Source organism: Trichoplusia ni, chromosome 22 (assembly GCF_003590095.1).
Source record: "Trichoplusia ni isolate ovarian cell line Hi5 chromosome 22, tn1, whole genome shotgun sequence".
Taxonomy (NCBI): Eukaryota; Metazoa; Arthropoda; class Insecta; order Lepidoptera; family Noctuidae; genus Trichoplusia; species Trichoplusia ni.
In genome coordinates, this window is record NC_039499.1 from 1,971,072 (window position 1) to 1,993,884 (window position 22,813).

Genomic DNA, 22,813 nt, shown 5'->3' on the forward strand with positions numbered 1-22,813 from the left:
TGATGAGTGCATCCCGCAATCATTTTTAAGTTACTGTTCAGCAATGTAATGCCTCTGAACGGTGTTGGAGTAATACTTATTTTAACCAACCGTTTTTATTATTAAGAGTTTGATGTCTGAACTCTCGTTACTGTGTTAGTAAATAGAAATAAGAATAACCTCTTTTTATTTTCAGTTACAATAAATTTAAATCACATTTAAACGTAACGTATGATATAAAAAATATAATGTATCAGGCATAAAAAATACAAATAATAAATTATACGTAAATAATAAAACACAACCCTAAATAGAATTCTGATATCGATAACATTGACATTTAATTACTTCATGTGGAAAAGACATCAATATTGGTCCAGTGATTTTCTATCTAAATTCTAAACAAAGACAGACAAACAACACAGGAAACGTTTATATAGTGGAGCTGTTGAAAACAGATGAACTATCATCGTACGATGTAATTAGATTACACATTCAAATGAACAGAGGACGGAGTCTTTAGAAATATCGATACGAATACGAATGCTTAATTAATTTGTTTAACACGAGTCTATGTATGCTGGAAATATTTGCTTCGAGTATTAAAAATAAAACAAATTTCAATAACCCCAATCATGTCTGAGCTCTTGTATTCTCAGCCTTCTTTAGTTATTCAAACATTTTGTTGCTATGAACTGCAATTTTTCATAATTTCAATCAATTTGCTATATCAGCTTCTTCAATTTGTTTAGTTCATGCAAATAACAAGTGTATGACAAAAAAAAACATTCAATTAAGTAAAAATTTATACCATATCTTTGATTTCTGTTTATTGGACTCAAATTCTATTTAATTCCTAGACATCTCCGAATTAAGCCTCAATACTTTTATTGATAAAACAAACTTATTACAAAAACTTGCTTATCAACAAAAACGTTTCAGCAAGGAACTTTGGACATCATATTTCACTAGTAAAGTAGGACGCTAAGGATAGGTGTACAATGTACATAAGGTATACTTACCTGTATTACACCGGAGGCATATTTTAGGCCGTTTGCGCGTAAAACGGAACTACGATGTACCGCTCCCCTATCGGGTATGCGTGAACATATTTTATCTAACATCCGCCTTTCGCAGACCGCAGGCAATTATCGGCGTGCTTTGCGCTCATAACAGACCTGTGTTACCGTACCTCCCCTTACAAATATCTAGATCACAGATAAAAAATCCCGCGTAACATCATTAATCCACCAACGAACTGTAATTAACGCTTCAACAAATCACTAACGGCGTATCGCAGATGGTATCATTGCGGCGTTCCGGAATGGGGGCGAACAGGTCGCTCAGGGTCATGTATGAGACACTGGCACGCAAACATTTTACTTTTATTGTTCTGCTTATCTGGCTTTTGAATAGCTCTATGAAGTCGGCATGTACTTTGTGGTTATATGGTCAACTTGGGAACGAAATAAATCCTTTTTCAAGCACTTCTGGTTACCATATCCTATTGTGTTTTATGAAAATAATACGAAAATAACTATTACAAATATAATAATTAAAACGTTTGCTGTATTAACCGCAGTAATAATCATTATACATTTTAAACGTAAAACATTTCATATCATATTTAATTGAAGAAAACATCCGCGGTCAGCTTATTAGTAATTAATATCAAAATAAACGAGCTCACAAATATAATTTTAATTGCAAATAATTAAGATGTTTACCAAACCTACGTACACTTAATGAAAACGATGTTAGCGATTTATATATTATTATGGGAGGTCAGAAAATATCTATTACGTTATTATGTTCATTAGTGGCATAATGGAAACCGGTATCCCGGTCTAGCAATTACGAAAATAATTGTTTACATAAATACACAGATTCGCCAATAGATGAACATAAATATTGAGTGGAGACGCCGTTTGCGTGGATCTTGCTATTATTACTATTAATGTAATCGTTTCGGCGATGATAATCATTAAGATGGTATTTAAGGGCACGTGGTGGGTGACAAAGTGTTATTGAAAATTGAATTAGGAATATCACTTTTGGGATTAGGTTCATGCTGTTCAGCAAGTGTTGTGTTTATCGGCGTTTACTGTTAACTGTTTGAAGAGGTTTAAATCATGCGGCTTATAGACTCCTTCTAGTGACTTAATAGAAATCAAAATTATGAAATTATTTTATAAAATGTAAATTTATTACAATAAAAATGACATTCGTTTGTTTGCATAGATCGTTAAAAGTTGTAGAAATATCAATTTTATTATTTATTTATGTATTTAGTATTACAGAGTTAAACAATATTTTATGTGGTAAAATGTCCAATAAAACTATATAACTTCTCTACTTATTTAGAGTTTATTCGATGACGTCAATTTAGTGAAACGTTCTGGTCGAGAGTACCTATTAATACACTATTGACTATTGCGTGGGTTGTTATTTTAAACCCTATTAAGTTTAAACCCTCTTCTATATATAGACACTATCTTCTCTACATCACATTAATGTTACGTATTTTCTATATCACACATATTTGTACAAAAATGTACGTGCAAAAGCATGCGTCAGGAAACACAGTGATCATGTTATATCAAAACAAAAGGTTAAACATGAGACAAACACGCCTAACGAACTCGACTCTACTAAGAGAGCATAATAAAACATATAAAAGTGTATCGTAGATAAGAATGTTTATAGAGAGTAAGCGGTGAACAAATTGTTGGTTTCTCTACCTGCGCTTTTACCACGACAACTTCCTGTAAGACTTATTGCGAAGTCTGAGCGGGATGCCGTTATATGCAATGTAGAGCGCTGTCACGCTTACACGATGGCAACAGTTTTTTTTTAAGATTTCGTGGTACACGGTTACAGTTTTCATAACACCGTGTTGCCGCGGGCGCGGTGACAATTTGTATGAGAGAAACCGACTGAGGATTTGCCGACTACCGTAAATATATTCTCACTTTATGAACACGGAACTTCCAAGTTTTCGAGATTGATTAATTTTGGAATATTTTCGTTTGAATTTCGTAGAGCTTTGTGGTTGCAAGTTGTTTTAAAAACATGTAAAAGTAGGCATTTTCGTTGTATGTCGTGTTACACAATTTCAGCAATCTGTATTTCAGTTTCCTTAAGGTATTTATAGCAAAATTTTCTTCAAAAACATACGCAAGTACGGACAATCTACGACAAACTTTACACTGAAGATCGAAAATTCAGTAATAATTGTAAAAACATATGCATCTTCTCACATACACCAGTCAAAGTTTAAAAACAAACGTGGAATATCGGAGTAGAACTTATGCCATGCATGCAACACGTCAGTTCCACCCCAGATGTTTTAGTTTCCACCACATAAGTAAATAGACACGTTACTAAGTTACTACAATACATGTAATCGATACAGCCTGCAATTTTGCTGTCTTTAATACTGTCGTTGATATACGTTCGACGAACTTTAATAGTCACTTACTGTTTATTTCTTGTAAGTAAATTGTGTGGTGCTAGGTGTAACTTCACTTTCATGTATATAGGTAGGTGTTCGGTTATTTTGTTGAAAGTTGTCAAGTTTGTTTCTTATTGCTTTTTTATCGTTAAAACAAAAGAAGGCATTTTCAAATTGTTACATAATTCTTTACGCAAAGTGAAGGGTTGAGATTCGCTTGTGAATGCGAAGTTATAAAATTAAATCTGAATGTTGTAAGCTGTTTAAGCATCCGGTTTTCAATATCCAAATATTGTAACAAGAAAGGCTTACTAAGATATTAGTATAAAACTTTATGGAGCTATAATATGCAAAATAAAACACTTGACAGCGTCAAAAGCTATTGAGAGGTCGTGTAATTCGCTCCGGGGTTCGCTGAGCGATACATTTTTCATTCATTAGTTATTCACGTAGCCGGGGATCCTCAGTCGGCCGAATTCGCGAGATACGCAGAAATGTTGCAAACGAGAAAAATGCTCACTTACCTACAAGTTTTGCGAATTGTTGGCAATATTCACAAGTTTTTACGATGTTTGTTTCTCACTCCCCCGGGCGGGATCAGTTGGACTCGTCGCATCTGCGTACCATTCGAGCGGTCATGTTTTATCTTGTGATATATATTCGTGCTTAAAATAAAAATTTAAAACGTACCGTTGTTACCAGAGATGTAATTCAAAAAGAAAATGCTGGAGCAAATTCGTCTCTCTTGCTATTTACTTTAACATCTTTTTTCTTCCGCACTGATTTTTATTTCTAAATCATGCTCATTTGAGGCTACATAGCTAGCTTACAAGTACAGTTTCCTACATAAAATCTTCTTTTCAAATACGACGATTATTCAAATTACATTTGAAGTTCCTCAACCACATCTAGTTGGAAGTCTTAACAGGTACTTACGATCGACGTCACAGTTTAGAGGGTGCATTCTTAAGAGCGATGGGGGGAAGAGGAGGGTGAAGAGAGAGGGAGGGGCTTTGTGGTCGCACGAGACTTCATTAGGAGCGGCCATCGAGAGCCGAGGGAATGCAACGTCATTCCTCCCCGGCTGGGGAACCGGACCCTCCGCTGGACCGCAAAAATTAATGATAGGAACAATATGAATATAATGTTGAGGAAATTTTAAGTAATATTAAGAACATTTTTTAGGAAAGGAAATGAATAAATAATTATTTACAAAACAAATTCAAATATATATTACATTGTACAAGTGATGACTACTTTTAAAGGATCAGAAAAACAATATGTGAGACTTTATCACGACTAAGTTATATTAAACAATACGTCGCTATTAAAATAACTCAGAACAACTCGAAGTATGGACAGAAAAATAGTGTTTCAGTAGTCAAACAAAGTTTTGTTTAAGTACCAAACTGCTAATTAGGTAAGTGCAGTGCCGACATGAAAGTCAAAGGAAACTGAGGTATTACATTTAGCTGGTTCGTTTATAGAGTCATACTTGTATTGGTGTGTGTGCTAAGTACACTTTGTCATACTCGAAATGTTTTGACGCATCTGCGCTTACTTTTAGACATTTAAAGGAAGACAGTAGCAAGGTAAAGTACGATGAATATACGATGATTGATTTTTTTGGAATACACTTGAAATTATTTTTCACTATGTGTCTTGAATATTTGATCAAAAAATTTATAGGTCCATATATTATGTATACGATGACTTCTGAATGTCTTACAATTTAAATTATAAACAACAGTCTACAAAACTCTTTGCACGATAAAATTAGAGAAACAGAAGACAAAGTAATGAAACTTCCATTCTAACATTCGAAATCCGAATCCCAAACAAAACATTTCTACTACGATATTCGTATTTTTCTTGATCTAACCGTCAGTCTTTGTCAACACGAAACACAACCTTTCAAAACAACTGGCTGTATATAAAATAGAGAGGTAATACTCTGTTCTTTTTACAAAGCGTTTTTTGCACGAGCCTCCCCTAAGACTTATAAATAAAAAGGCTTGAAGAAAAAGCAAAAATGTGTGCGTGACCACGCGTAAAAAGAAAGATAAATATTGTGGCGTAGTTAAAATCTGTAAAGCCTTATGCTGTATCTCCCGAGATGCATCATTATGGGGGTGTGGCGTGCCGCGGAGAGTTGAGTGGTTGAGCTAGGGCTGTGCCAGCGTACCAGAGGAAGCGAGAGCGTTAGCGGGCTTAGAAATATTTTTAAAATGACAATTTTTTCAAGCGAATATACTTCAAATTCTACTTGTATAAAGATCAAAGTTCATTGTGTCACAAAATGAGAAATCTACTCGTAGATAGGCACTGTCACGTCAGTCTACAAAGTTTCATCATGATTAGAAAATATAGTTAGTCTAGTTGGCATTTATCACACAATATTACATGAAATAAATTAAAGTCATTAGACCAAGACATTATGCGAGTCCGTTATTATTTTACTCTGGTTTGTTTTAGTTTAATTAGAGCTCATTAATTTTAGCTTAACGCCGTTTGTTATTTGAAAATCTAATTAAGATTGTATTATGCGGTGAAAAGAAATGTATTGCTTGGAGCGTTTTATAAAAATAGTACACAATTTACTGAATGAAAATATTACGAGTCTTATATAAGGTAGTCGCTTTCCGCTGTTAGTGTGACCACAGCCTGATATCTCATTTAAAGGTGTGTTTACATAGTGTACCTACTCATCGCGAGGCTACGTCTTTGCCGAAGTGCATACACACCGCGTCTTGGCATAAAGGTTTTGAAAAAAGGTTTTTTGAATACAAAGATTCAAAAAACATTTTTCACACACTTCTTTAAAAAAAAAGACATCTTTTATAAAATTGTATGCGTAGTTTTTGAAGATTTGTATACTTTTTCTTCTTTTAGTAGGTACTGCGTAGTAACAGTAGAGAGTCATTTGTAGAGTTATTATTATAATAGGAACTCTTTGAAGGTGTTCCATTGTTTTCGTGAACAACTGTTTTGGTACTTTTCCTACGCCTTCACCTATTCAAGGCTACGGCGAAATGACTTACTCGACCTTATTTACACCTGTTATGTCGTAAATAAGTAGTAAAATACTTTCGCTACGATATTATTACGATACTGGTATAAGTTATTATAGCTTAAAACTACGACAAAATTACTTTCGATACTGCAATGTAAGTACCAATATTTATGATAAATAATCACAAGACACGTTCGACAGCAGTTTTAATTTTAAATTCAAAAGCGACTTGTAAAAAGTTAGCATACAAAAAGTACTTACCTCAAGTAAATTAAAAACGGAACCACCTAAAACAAATTAACATACAATCCCGATGTAGAATCCAACCTGTTACATGCAAATAACCAAAATGAAAATGCAGAAAGCGTCTAAATGAAAGGGGAATGCTCATCGCCAACTTATAACATGTTCCTCGTTATACCGTGTATGCAAGCTTCGCGTTATTAATATGCGCAAATCATGCAGATGGCTTCTTCGAGACGAGAACCATGCTCGAAGCTTTAATGACTCGTCCGTGACTCGAAACAAGCACATAATATTGCTGCCTTGACAGTTTCAGTTAGAGCCTGAGTAAGAGCTATGTAATCGTGTGAGCTGTAGTCTTGAGGCTTAGTGAGGGATTGTTCACTTTTTTGTTGTTTGAGATTTAGTAGAGGTGTTTTCTGTAATCGAATTATTTTAAAATGTCTTCATTGATTGATTGTGATACAAAGTAAAAGTAATATTTCTATGAGACAGTAATGGGGTTTTAGAGTTAGATATTGCAATCTGACCGAAAGTCGATGACATATTTTTTAAAACTTATTGTTATTTTCCTTATTATTTTAGATAAAACTAAAATAAAACTCGGCTTTCACAGCAAATAGATTTTAAGAAATTTCAATATTAATTTCCTTTTTTAACAAAAATGAAAAGCAAAGTAACGTCAATAAACGTTACAAACGTTAAAAACAAACAAAGTATTTGTTCATTTAATTACTTCGCAAATAAATAGATATTAACGCAAAAATCAGCTTAACAGCTCTCCAAAACGTGGAAATTTGAACAAAATTTTCCTGAACCTTCTAAATATATCCAACAATTTCTGAGTAAATCTTGACCTAAAATAATGAGACACGACATTATGTATCCTCCAATTTTGTTTTACATCTGTCTCAAAATTTAATCCCATTATTCCTCCGTCTAAACATGTTTTACGCGTTAGAAGTACTCTCTAGAACAAAATGTACAATTGTAAAGCGAATTATTTTCACATTTGATACGTTACGGCGAGGTTTTGGATAATTTATGTAGGTCGCATCTACAGTTAGGAGCATTCATGTAGATTAACTAACTTGTGCCATTCTGTTCTCGTTATGATACTTTAAAAACTGTTTATTAGTTAATTTTCGACGAGTCAACTTTGTCAGTCAACATTGAAACTATGTTCGGTATACTCGAGTACGTACTTAGCAATAATCGAGGCGTGGAGTTGTGCGAAATTTGGGATCAATTATTTAGCAATTGTAACGAAATAGCATATTACCGCCGCTCAGTACATAGAGTTCGCGGCGTTACGTGCATCGTGTGGTGTGGATTATACGACGTCTCCGCCATCCGGATGCGGCGATAACCAGCCACGTCAATCCTATCCTAGACATTATCGTAAATGTTAATGACCACGACAATTACTACCAGCCTCCAAGCTTCATCTAGAAGCCGCCTCCGAAATTGAACATTCCCAATCTATCGGCCGCCGACCGATTTGTCCCTCTATAAACTCCTTCCATTCGAGCGGCTTTAATTAAAATAGTTTCACGGGAAAAATAGTAAGGGGCTAACTTCATTTATTCGCAGCCGTCGAATTTTTCCAGACAGTATTTTTACGGAAGCCCATTATGCTCTTTGCGCCCCTAGCGGTCTATATTGGCTCCCGCTCTCTAGATCCCCGGCCTAAGTTTATAAACATTAGGGCAACAGCGCAACGCATACGATCGGTGCTCGCATTTGATTGGAACTAGTTTGGAGCGAAACGACGCGGATGAAACGGATTCACACGACCACAATCGCATATGCCGACTGTGCAATTCCGTTATGCCTCCGCACATATGATTATTATCTGTGCTTACGCAGCCGTTTCCATTATTATGTATATTGCGCATAAAGCCTAAATGTATCCAAAACGTAACGAGCGTTATGAGCCGTGGCTTTTAAGTGTACATGTCCCTTTATTTCACAAACATCTTTAGCGCTTATTAAATTCAATAACATGCGTAATTTTGTTTGGTACTATCCGATGTCAAAGGGAGCGTCTCAAAACAAACAATATCGAGTAAGGCGACTGAGATAATGGGGACAATGCAATATTTTTGCAAGTAAAACTTTTGTGTAAAGGAAATGAGTTGTTCGTTTCCGTGCAGAAGTAGACGCGTAATATACAAAGAGGCGGCCACTCCAGAGACAATGGACGGGCGAGTAACTTTCAATATTAATGATGCGCCGAGAATGCACACAGAGGCTGGCGAGTTTCAAAAGCCTCCCATTGATACTCATTAACTATTGATTCATAAGTAATACCCTTTTACCGACCGGCTCGGACGCTCACCGACAACTTTTCAAATTTAAATATAAAAGAGGATTCGTTTTTTAAATGAAACAGAGCGGCCATTTTAAATGTGATAGATGTTTGATTTTATCTCACATGTAGTGAGGGGTTGATATTTTAATAAATATCAACGTTTTAAGGTAGATTTTTATCTGATTGGTTTGCGTATTGGGAAAATGCTTTTGTGTTTAAAAATGTCAATGTCTTTAACTTTAAAGACAAAGTGTATGATGAATATCTACTAGCATTTGGATACATAAGCCATAAATTCAGTCGTAACATAGTTGATGATTGCCATAAAATATACATGTCATAACAAAGTTTTGAGTCACAAACCGAGCCACAATAAGAGCATTAAAAATCAAAATGTAACCCTACCGGTGCGCAGTTGTTTCATAAAATTCTAGTTGAACACGTCTCTAAACCTTTAAACATAGATTTCGACGGAATAACAAGTAACAACTCGGCACAATACCCGGGCGTCTCTTTCGGGTTTATTGTTCTAACATCTGTCGGGATATGCAAAGTCGGACTCGTAAAACAGCGTTTCGGCCCGCGATTACTTCGCGCAGTTAACTCTCTCTTACGTTCATCTTTATTGGCCGACCTACCTGTAAATTTGTAATCTGATGCCCTCTTAACGACTTTGATTAGATGAGCTTTACGAGCTTTTAGTAGACCGTGAATAGGAAAGAACTTTTTGCTATTAGCATAACACTTAAATAGTAATAACGCCGTGCTCCAATCTGAGCTGGAGAGTTTGGTAAACAAAGCTTTTCACACAATAGTTTGAAACAAAAAAACTTACTTTTTTATCGTGTAATCGTTTGAGTCGTTAAAATCATTACGTGCTTCAGTTCAACGCTCAATTTTAGCTCGGTTGGAGCGACGCGTAATCGCGCTACGCAAATACGTTCAGCACTTATTGCTTGCCACTCGAAACAGGTGCTCTGTGTGTGTTCAAGTCCTTATCGCGAACAAAGCGCTGGATGAAGCGTTGATGTGTTGAGAATCGACTTAACCCTTTAAAACGGTGAACGATTTTTCAATAGAGTATCTGATGGACGACTCGACGATTTGTAGATAGCATTCAACGTGTTAAATAAGTGTTACCTTTTGTCTGTGGCTCTTCAAGATTTTCATATTTTATCCATAAAAGCTTACCTTACACCGGCGAGTAACTGTCTTATGATCGACGAATAAAGCCTTGTTTTAACCTTGTCAAAAGATTTATAGTAGATGCTAGATATGACGTATAAATAGAGCACATTCGAGTGAGGTCACCTTGTGAATCAGTTGGTCTGCTCCCTAACGACTGCCATCCAGACGTACTTAAATAAACGAGAATCATAAAAAGTAACAAGAAAATGAAACTCTAATGATACGGCTCATACCTTATTGACGAATATATTATGTAAGTCAGAAGCCGCGTCTCAACGAAACGCCTAGACCGCATAGCATCTGTTACATCTAGTTATTGACAAAATGATAAACCGCAATAATCCAGAATTGAGATAACAAGAAAGTGCATCGTTTAGACTAAGTCCATGATGACATGGACGAGCGCTATCCCACGATAGACAAGGCTAAGAAATACACTTTATGTCTAGTTAGAAAGAGACAAATTAAGGCATCCCAACTCCGTCCTCGTTGCCTCTTGAAGAAATGTCGGGAATTGCGACGTTGAGTGGATGCTTTTATTACTAGATTTACAGACTTCGTTGACAATACAATTCGTATTCTGTTTCTGACTGTATTATTCTATAAAATTCCTCTCTGTCCAAGTTAACACATCCCCAAGTACAACATTGTTAGAAGCAACATAATAATTGTTGTTTAATAACGTTTTGAGTGGTTCAGCGGTACTGAAATACAAACGGAAAATGTTTCATTTCATGAGATAATAACAAGTTAAAGTGCGCAACAATTGTAACACGGCGGCCGCATCGTGACGTGGAACAAGGAATATTGCCAAAATCACCGCGGCAACAGTTCTGTAGTGCTGAGCAAACAAGGTCGGACTCGCAATAACCCGTACCGGTGCGAGACTGGTCACTCGAGAACTCGAGCGGGGACAGCTCGAAATACAACCCTCGTAACTTTACCTACCAACTTCAAGATGCCTCTTTTTCGAGTGCAAACTTTTGTATTTCGAATGCAATTGTAAATATTTGGTTTTCTCACTGCGGTCTTCCTAACAAGTGAACCGTGGCGTACGTGCGGCTTCTTCATTCTCAATCTGCGCAAGTCCCGGCTGCGCCTCTCGCATCATAATGTTGGCGCTCCCTCGCCCGCTCGATTCACTCCTATTCGCAATTAAAACGATATTATCAGAGTCATGCACTCGCCCCCGTCATAACTTTTACATTGGACTTTTTTCTCGGAGCAATCCAATATAGAACTTTGAACGAGAGGAGATATCTCGTGTTATTCTATCATTACCTCTTGTAACGATATTTAAGATGAGCTTACCTTGAGAATGATAGAGCGACTGGATAGTTTTTAATAGCACGAGTAACTGTCTGCAAATAAACTGAATGGTTTGCTGGACAATAGCGTAGAACATCGAGTAGTGTTGTAACCACAACAAGGGTATTCCCGTCTTGTGTCCGATGATCCCGCAAATCCCGTCCCTCGCGTCTCGGGCACGTCGCCCGCCGGGATTACGCGCTCATGGGACGATCTTGTCGCGCTACCGAATGACCGCAACAATCATAGCGGACTACCTCGGATGCCAGCTGCGTAATCTTACTAGATTAAAATTAAACGATAGCTATTCATAATTGATTTTACATTTCAGGATTAATTTAGAATACATGATAGAATCTTACATATTATCAGTTAGTTTGAAGCTTAAATACAGTGGCAAATTGAACAAAATTTTCGTTAAGTAATCGATTTAAAAAACATACAATTCGTATTCGAAATCAAGAGTACAGTAACTCGATTACGAAGCTGAATAATTCAAGTGCACGTGAAAAAGTGACAGGACAAACGAATAAAATTCACCATTGCAATGTAATTAGGCGCGTCACGTACGAGTTAAAAAGCAATTAACTGTTTACTGTACATATCATAGTGTCAATAGCTCTCCATTTTGTCACATTCGTTTTTATTTAAATTCGATCATTCTTTTAACTTCCAATCAATTACTTACAAAGACAGTTCCGAATAATAAAACGCAATGACTTTATCTATCTCTACTTTTGACTTAAAATTATAGAGTCAAGAAAATAATGAATTTCGACTTAACTTTAGTTGTCTGACGGTATTCGAAGTCTATGTTGTAGATTACAAAAAGTATTAGTAAAGTGCAACTGTAATTTAAAAAATAACGTGACGACAGTCGTAAATGGCTGACTTAGTAAATTGTTTTACCTAGACTGTTCCGACTTCCGACTCATCATAAAACTGTTTATGGCGTTCATAGAAAAATTGTTCGACGTTCAACAATGTTCTACTTACATTATTATGCGCTATAAATCACAAATTCGGGTTATGGTTTAGTGTAAATTCATCAAATTCTTATTACTGCGTTTCGTGTGACGAACTATCAACTTTATTTTCGCTACTTTACTTTCTGTGTTTAGTTATTGCTTTTTGCTGTTGGCCTCTGGGTGTGTATTATATTCAGTACCGATAAAGATTAACATTTTTTTTACTTATATATATGTATTTACAAATAAATAATCTGGTTAGTTCGATGTTTAATCATTAATGTAACACAAAACACAGAGAGTAATACACTTATTATATCTACTACATGTATAAATTCTGTAGCTTCACAAAGCACAGATTTAACAGGCCGACTAACACTCGATTCCCACATTTTACTGCTTTACAATCTATTACGACAGGGTCAGGGATATTCACTTACTCAACTCGGAATTCCAACACCATAAAAAACAATGCGCTTACGCTGCTAGCAGGTTGACATCACGGGCCAAACAGTGTCGTAAAACACACGCGAATAAAAAGGACGGAATCTTATTAAAGTAAATATTTATGGCATTGCTATCAAGCGATTGGACGAGGGTATGGCCGCCCTTGATAAATTGTCCTGCCGCTTGCGGCCTGACGGCCACTCTCACAAACATTTCTCCAGTTACTGATCGCTCTAAAAAAACGATGTGTTTGATTTATGGCATAATTTCCTTGCACGCCTTTTGATAAGTACCCGGAAAATCTCAAGTAAACAACTCCGACGTTCATGTTCGTGAAGCATTAAATACGATGTACGAAAACACGCTACTAAACTGTACACTTGCATTAGAAATCATGTTGCGAATACTTCAGCAAACAGTTCGAGACGAATCCAAAAATTCTTTTTGTGTCAAAAGCTTTAAAACGTTTCAGAAGCAATAAAACAACTTGGACAAACTTCGGGATTTTAAAAGTTGAACATCTTGACGGAGAGAGCGCCGGCGGAGCAGTGTTTCTGTTTTACTTACCTGAACGTAGACAATAAAGGTGTCTCCACACAATCAGCGCGTCTCGCAACTTGATAGTTCGTGTCCTATTCAACTTAACAATAGACAAAATGAGGATGAGCCAATTCTTTCCAGCTTTTATTTCCCATTTTCTTAGCTCACCGAAAGTTCACCTCGAGACTTTGCACCTCGCAGCGAATACATTAGAACCGGAGCGTATTTGTATTGGCACTGCATTCGCATATTATTTTGATGCGGCTATTACGAACAACTATTTGAATCCAATAGATTACTTTATCATGCAGCCGCGCAATGTACGAATGTTGTTTTTACCTACATACCGAGCTGTATTTGAAACAGAAATAAATATCTAATAAGAACTTGTATGAAAGAGCGATCAATCATCCATTAGTACAAACTAGACTGTAATGTTCTACCGTAATGTGGATAAGAAAATAACTTGAAAGAATCGTTTCGCTCTCCGGTTAACTTAAGTGTGATTTATACACATAAAATTCGTATTAGGTGCTTGAGACTTTTTATGTTATACATTTTTTCGCCGCATCCACCCACCACGTCGCAATATTTTTCTGTGATTAATTGAACGTATAGCTAAGAAAAGTGATTGGCACCAGTTCGATATCCAGTAGGCCCGAGCGTATGCCATAGTGATTCGATATGAAATTTTGATACGAAGGCAGTTAGGTAGGCTGCCCACATAGAAACAAATGATCGGCTAATAGGTTTCTAATAAACAACATCGTTACTGCCCTCCACGGAGGCAATCCCGTTTTCTTATAACCTAGTATTTTTCTCGATAATAACTATTGTGATTAACTTGTTATTATTAGCTGAGCTCAGAAGCAATCCGGCAATTATTTACGTAGCAAACATTCTGTCACGATGAGAGCCAGTTGATAAAAGTTTGGGCCAAGTATTACGTCAGAAGGGGCGATAGAAGAGTATCTCTTAATTATTGTGCCGCGTATTTCGTATTACAATAATGAAGCGAAGCAATAACAAAAGTTGTGACGTCGAGCGCCGCGGCCACCGGCCAACTCCGCTGATCATTTGAGAGCTTGTTGAGCTCGCTCCTAATGAAAACTTGCTAGTTATCGTGGACATACTACATTACTTTTATTCCGTACAAAAACAAAATTGACGCTACAATGAGTCCTGTTGACTCACTTTGTCCGTAACAAGATATTGTTTTATTTACTTGTGTACAGTTGTTGTTGTCGAAACGACAAGAAGTAAATATACAAAAATGTGGAGCTAGAGCGCCATCGTCCATACTCAATTCATGTACCTATTGATAGGATCGATAGAGAATTAATCTCGTACGTGAGCCACGTTCTATCCACGTTGTGCACCATTGAATTTTTCGCAGCGCAGGTAAATATTTATTTTCAGTAAAGGAAAACATCTTGAGAAAATCTGCATGTCGGAGAAGAAATTTTGCATTAAGGTGCCAACAAAAATACGAAGCGAAGGCGAACTAACGTGTTCTTATTTGGTGTATACCTCTAGACATCCCCTGCATAATTTATGTACTAATGTAATATTCAATTACACAAATGAATACTGCTGGAATTACATTAGTGGGAGATATCGCAATAAATTCCATAATAACATTCGGGAGGGCGAAGGTAACATCGAAAAAATGGTAGAGCGGGGCCTCGGTGTGGCACAAAGTGGAGGGCTAAGGTTGTATAACGTCCGCTATCGACGCCTACAATAAGTCGCGTTTTATACGGTTATTATAGCGCCATAAACGCCACCGGCCGGTGTTTCATACAGTGGCGGGGCAGATTATACTGCCTATGGCCCCGGTTGGGCGGGGGAGGCTCCGCGGGCGGCCGCCCACTGTCAGCTCCACGTGCCGCCCGACAGATGTGTCGAGATATCCGATATCGGGAGACACATTCATAATCTTTGCCTCAACCTCTCGCTTCTTATATTAAAATAACGAGCGCCGATATCGCAGGTGCGAACTCGATGGGAATTAATAAAAATCGGTCGCCGTTTACATAGCTACACTAGCACAGCTCACGTATTTGTCAAAGCGAGAAGGGGGAGAGAAATAGGCCTATTGATGGCAGAGACACATTTATATCCGAATAGGAAAGGAAATATTTTATGTTATTTTTTCTAACCCTAGTAGGGTGAGTAAGAATTACACTTTTTGTGTGAACTACAGTTACTAAATAATACTTTTTGTTTTGCGTTTAAAAGTAAAAAAGTGAAGAGAACAATAAGTTTAATTTATCTTAGACCAATCAGCGCAGAGGGACGCGGGTCACCTATACGCCGCTAGATTTAATTAAAGTATTCCACTTAAAAAGTAAAGGTGCCCCGTGTAATTGAAGTCGGAGAAAAAAGTTAATTCCTGAAGCGACCCAGGAGAACTTTCATTAGCGTTTCACAGCTACAATTGCGAGTTCAAATAATTATGTTTACGGAATCCTTTTCTTACGCACAGATTATTTATCTTCGCCATTGTTACGAGAAGTGACGCGGACGAATTTCACGAAAATACCCCATTTATCTAGAGCGAGCACACAAAGGCAACACGAAACCCAAAACTTTTTACGTGGTCAGTGACAATGCTATTTCTCCCTTTTCTCTTAACGTTTCATCTCCGAACTTTACGGGTATTGTATTTATTTGCTCAGTTTGTGTGTATGCCAGAAAAACATGGACGATTTTAACCTCACTAATCTATTAAGAAGTTCATTTAGCTTGATCGTGTGGTCCGATTTTATATTTGCTCAACCATCTCGCCCGCAGATAAGTTTACTCGACGGCCGGCGACGTCGCTCGCTTCCTACTTTATCCGGTTTGCGGACCCGCATAAATAAAGCGGAATCGGCTCCACTCGCCACGCAACTACATAATATTTGTCCTCTGCGACTCCATGGCTCATAATCTAAGCATCAAAACAAAGCTTTATCAAGTTCTCTACTACTTCCCCGACACCATGTTTTATGTAAGGGGTATTGTTTCCGAACGTTTTTATTGGGAAAGCAATAACGCAGAAGCTATTCCCTTGATATACCGCACCGACCTTATAATGCATAAAGAAAATACGGTCATCTAACGGAACTCGATTGAACCCCTATTTGCCTTTTCGGGGTGTTACTATCTTTGCCTCGATTCCTACGCAAAGCCACCCGGCCGCGCGTGAAATACCAAGTGCGCCCTAGTTTCGGCGGACGGATCGTGCCGTTTGTTTAGGCCAGCCGAAGTCGTGAAAGGTGATGAACTAAATATGAACAAAGAGCAGCACTGTCAGATTATAAGTATCGGGTCGGCCGTAACATTTACAAGGGTATCGATTAGCGCCGCGTCGCTGACGGCTTATGTCGGACAAGTTCAGTTTTCAAACAGTTCTGTATAACTTTTGGAATTGACGACGTTGATCCCGTGTCATGAAGATGTATGTCGCTCACACGTGCCCATATCAACACGTGGACATGGGACGAGTCAAAAGTTTGTGCGAGCGATACGGGGCCGGTGTTCGTGTACGTGTCAGCATAATCGCGGCGCCGCCAACTGTTTGCGGAGCGGCTCACTAATGCTATTTGTTGTCGTGGGTGGATACGTCACGTGTGTGTGTCTTAATCGTTAGCAGACAGAAACACGCCTGCTCATCGCCTTGTTGTGTTTGCTTCTTTAAGCGGAAACTTGGTCTACGTCAGGTGATTACGAATCGGGGAAAGCGACGCGCCGAGTGCCGTGTTTCGAACTCGACGGATTTATTTGTGCGACAGATTGTAAGCTAGGACGTAAGTTGTCGCATGGAATCGTGTAAATATCGGAAAGCGATTGGAGTGCGAAACTCAAAATTGCAATTTGTAATTCATGAATCGTGCGAGGGCGAACTTGAACGATCTTTTGAGTCGGACGGAGAACATATCGGCGAAGTTGGTCGTCGGCGCGGCCACGTGAATGTCTAGGGGCGTTTAAACGAGGGTGTAGGTATTGTTTGGTTTGTCGCCGGTGCCTCCGCGGCGGCGGCGGCGGCGGCGGCGGGGGCCCAAGTTTTATTAAATTGCGAGCACAAAGACGTCGCGAGGTGCCTGCCGGGGTCGACCCACTACAATACTCTGATAGGTGTTGTCGAAACTGATTGACGCGCCTTTTGAAATTAACGCGAATAGCCCTTAATTAAAACGATATCAAAGCTAAGACGTTTAAGGTTTCTGATAACTCTAAACGACGATAAATTCGAAAACTTTTCAGACTGAATTTCTGAGGTTGTATTCTAAATTCCAACACTGGTTATAATTAATGTAAAAACTTCAAACTAAACTTAAGAGCTTGAGGCCATCGATCAGTGTTGTTTTTACTTGAACTTTTATTATAATCATAATTAATCGTTCTGTATAAACAATATTTTAATATAGATGAATAAGTAACTAATCCAATGTTTCTTTTGTTCCAGGTTTCGGATTTGTCACGTTTCAAAGTGAAGACATAGTAGATAAAGTGTGCGAAATACATTTTCACGAAATAAACAACAAAATGGTAAGTACCTTAGAGTTTTCTAAAATCCCCAACAAAAAATACTTGTTTCAATCTTTAGTGTTTTAGTTCAAAAGGAATAAAAATATCTGTTACATATACTAGTTAAAAATCACGAAGTCAGCTACTATTAACGAAGGTTATCATAAAGACAATATTATACCTCAAGCGAAATAACAGACTAGTATAAAAATACTTTAGTAAAGCCATTTGAAATAAACACAACATTTTATGACAGCACAACATCAATATACTTACAAATAAAATACTTTAAACTTACTTCGGAAACTTTCTCATACTTTACCGATTAGATGTTATCCAAACTTAGAATGTTAGACAATTAGGGTGAACTTTGCCTTTCATAAATAAGTTCAAACGTTGCAAATAATTATTATCCTTTATTTATTTACGTTTATTTGGTTCAGCAGTCCAGTGATAGGACTTTTGTATTATCAAATCAAAGGTCTCGGCAGGCGGCAGATTTTTTTTAACAATTATCACTTGCTAAACCGGTGAAGGAAAAAATCGTGATAATATCAGTACAGCTGATTTTTTTTAAGTGTGTTGAACGACGTCAGAGTCCTCCGCGTGGTTAATAACTCGCATACTAATTTAAACATTAAGAATTAGAGTAATTTTAAAATTAGATAATTCAGTTAGGCTTGCTTCAGTTAGAATTCCTTGAAACTTGAAATTGTTACATAGAAGTACGATTCGGAACTGCAACGTGCTATTTGAAGTCGCAAACCAGACTTGCGACTGTAATTCCGACTTGAATTCGATAGCCGGAGAAAGTTTTAAAGGCTATGTAAGGAAATACCAGAATCAGTCTGGAATGTTCCGTAAAGCTTAGTACCCTCAACTTTAAAACAGTAAATCAATTTACGTAAAGTGTTAAAAAATTAAAATCATTATTTCTTTCTTTCCTAAAAAAGTTACGATGGATAATAATTAATTAATCCCGAACTGATTTGGAAAATACTTTCGATAAATTCAGTTCGTTAAAAATTCATTCGTTAGTCGAAGTTATTGAAAAGTGTCGAACTTTAAAACAAATATGAATTCTAATCAATAGACGATTTTCCTCAATTGTATAATCAAAGTATTTCACTGTTCAGTGGAGTAGAGATCTAATACGAATGCAATCGCACTGCGAATTTCGATATAAATTTTAGTTAGATTCGCGTATTCAGTAAAATGTTGAATCCCTCACATGAAATTTATATTTAGTGTGTTTGTTTCCTTATATATTGGAAAATTATTCAATGTTCCTGCATCTAAACGATGCATCACTGTACACTAAAGGCAAGGAAAACAACAAATGTAAAAACAAAACCTCCATACAGAGAAACTCATTTCATTTCCACGAAATAGTCCCTGACTGATTAAACTGTACGTGAAATAGTTGTCTACAAGAAATCTACGTACGTAAAGTGAACGTTTTCGGTCAGATATCAATTAGAGGCGAAGGAACAGAGCTGGCGGGGCTCCAAATGGAGCCAATAAAATGCCACTAAAGCCGGCTTTTACTGTGTTTAGATTTTTCCCCACCGCGCGGGAGGGGGCGGCTCTGTGACATGTGTATTCCAGATGTACCCATGAACTTTGCTAACACTGGATAGATTAACGGCTTAATTGCTGTAGTTAGCGCTTTAGTCCGTCCGGTTTGTCCTTCCATTCGCTTTGAAATTACGTTAGTTCACTTTAAACTTTTAACAATATGCATTCGTTCGATTTTTAATACCATTAAATCTTTGTAGCAGTCACTATCCTTAGCATCGGTGAAACAAACGTTGATTGAGGAAAAGTTTCGAATAGTATTGTGCCGTTTTATTTGGCTTGAGCCGTAACGTTTAGCGCCGTCCATTTGTCGTAATACATTACCAGTCACCCTTTACAAGACTATTACAATCATGTGCGCCCATAAAGCTTGCCCCCGATTAACTTGTAGCCGACTACAACACGCACACAACATAGCTATTGTCTTGCTTTAACGCCACTTTATTATTTTAATGTAAATTTCGGGACATAATAAAATAACTGTGGTCATCCACGCGACGTTTGATAGCACAATAAGGAATAATTAAGCAAACATAACCTAGTCAACACTGAATATCAATGGTTTTAAATATCACGAATAATTTCTACTGAACATGACATTTTGTCGTTCTTTTACTTTGAAGTGTTGATACAAACTGTGATAATAACCTTACCGCTTGTTCATTATTGTAATGAGACGTTGTCACGTTACCTTTTTTCGTCTGCAAATGAGAGCGATATTAAACTATTCAATCACTCTTGCTCTCCGCCAGACACAATGGAACCCGACACAGATTGCTCTATACATAGCGCGGTACGCAGAAAAAGTACGAAAAATCGGCGTCACGATGCCTATACCTATCCGAGCCATTACCATTGTCTTTGCCGCTTGAAGTTTCCATCGCCATTATCTTTCGTCCCCGCTGAAAGGGCTGGGGAACAGATACCACCCTTTCCCGTTGTCGATGCATATTCCTGATTATTAATGCTTGTTTTTTGTGTCTTGCCCCATTGTCTCGCACCTAATGGCTGTACGAAACTCACGGCATGTGTCGGGCGGAATCGTAAGGGTGATGCTCGCCCTAAGTGGAGCAAACAACGAACAAAGACATCAAACAAATGGGTAGTGTTTTAGAGTAATTACGGTTCGCTTCCGTGCGAAACGAGAGGTGTGCATGAAGCAAGCTTTTCTCCCTGCGATCCGCGTAATGTATATACGGCGGAGCGGGAAACTAATCGCTTATTATTTCGTCCCTTTTTTGTAGCGTGTCGGAGAAAATGATCAATGTTACGGCTCAGTTTTTACACGGTTTTGTAAACAACTCGCGACGTTTGAGTCTCAAAGTAAAGAATAAACAGTGTTTGTTTAACGCACGCCTGACACTCGACAGAGTATTAAGGTTACGATCATCGGTTATACAGAGTGTACGTGACTCGTAAACGATTCGGGCCATTAAAAATTCGCCTTAGCATATCATAAACACATCTAATAGTTATATTTACGTACGCAATAAAGAAGACAGAGGCGTCACGTCAGCGTCGACGTTTACGCTACGGGTAGCTCGCCCTCGTAAATTTAATATGTCATCTCTTATATTAAAATGGTCGTTAAGCTAATAGCTGCTCCGCCTTCCCGCACGAAGTGATAGGGTGATACCGCGGCTCACTTTGCATAATAAAAAATATCTTTATTTCTTTGACGGTTTTGGAGTTTAATGACCATGGAGTAAATGACGGAGATTTAAACGGCGACGCTAAATTGTAATTTTCATTTAAATTGTAACTTGACACTTTTCAATGTATTTTGAAGACGTACAAATTAAATTGTTGCTTGATGAATCTTTTACATATTTTCTGTTGACAACTGGCAACAATTTACTGCACAGAAATGTAATAACTGTAAACTGTAATTAAAAACTTTACAATACATTGCAGTTTTTATTAAGAGTAATAAATATATAATGACGCTTTAATAAGACACTGAAGTGGATGTAATTGCGTTATAAATGATTGTGATAATTATTAATGCGAGGAGACAGTGAGGCTCGCAGAGCTGCATTTTGAAACATAAATACGGGCGTCCATTAAAACGCTGGCAACAAATTCCCGTCACTCCATTACGTCCTTACATATTACTCCCTTAATTGCTTCCGCTTACCATGAATTTTAACAACAAAACACCGACGCGCCTCGAAATGGCTAAAATATAGTGTAGTTTAGATTTCACCTACTAACATCAATTTCTATTTGCCGGATTTAACCGTCCCTGGGACGCGTACACCTGTGCTTCTTTACGAGGTCACACCTGTTAAAGTCATATTGCTACACGATATATGAGGGTGTACGCATCAAGTTTGGGCTCCAGAAATATTCCACTAAACGTCCTGATATACCGAGTGATATAACACTGCCTTCTGTCACGAAGACCGTTAAATATTTAGCTTCCCAGGATCCTAAAGTTTCATACAAGTTGGACATTTACCACCAAAAAAGTGGAATAGAAAAGTAAAACCATATATTTTATGAGACATATCGCTTAAAGTTGAGACAGCGATATTTTTATAATACGAATTGCCGAATCTCGTGTCATATTTGGTCGAGGATTTGTTTTTTCGCTTGTGAAGGAAAATGTAACACGAATATGTCCTTTCACTATACACGCATTGTAAACTTGCGCTCCCAGCTCTGCGTATCAATGATTTTCGCATCGTAAATGGCTCTAGCGAATACAACCAGTTCAGGACTATTTCAAAAACTAACGGGTACTGGGTATTGAACATAGAACTAATGGTTTTCCAAACCAACGTGACAGCAGTACTCTATGAATCATAACCAACATATCTTTTTTAGGCGCATGCATGCAGGTTTTAATATTTTTGCAGTTTACGTTCGTATATTCAGATACATTTCACAAAACGATACATACGAATATAATGGCGCAAATGCACTTCGCTCGGAGCAATCTCCTCGCATAAACACTTCTGAGAAATACTCGAGTATTGCGTAAATTTTTCTCCTCGATCGTGCATGAGGCAAACAAATGGTTTCCGTTTAGGAAATAACACTAAAAGTAGGCACATTTGAAACTGCCACTTAAATCTTGGGATCCTCAATCGCCATTTCTCTTAGCGTCTGAACAGGCCTTAGGGCTGGTAGTCGCACCCTTGTCGTTACTGCCGCATTAAAGAATGGCTACACACCCACGCGTAACGGACGCGTCGATAGATAGACAGATAAGAGGAGGGTTTTCTATTGCACACAGTCACCGGCGCCATTAATAAATAGTT

General features: G+C 37.6%; 1 protein-coding gene across 4 annotated transcripts in view; it reads left to right on the top strand.

The window, feature by feature from the left end:
• The window catches only part of LOC113504618 (RNA-binding protein Musashi homolog Rbp6), a 453,082-nt gene that overhangs the window by 403,910 nt on the left and 26,359 nt on the right, over positions 1-22,813 (top strand). For all 4 annotated transcript variants that reach the window (XM_026887011.1, XM_026887012.1, XM_026887013.1 and 1 more), the window contains exon 8: positions 17,908-17,990. In XM_026887011.1, the coding sequence (XP_026742812.1) occupies positions 17,908-17,990 (83 nt within the window). The remainder of the gene's footprint in view (positions 1-17,907; positions 17,991-22,813) is intronic.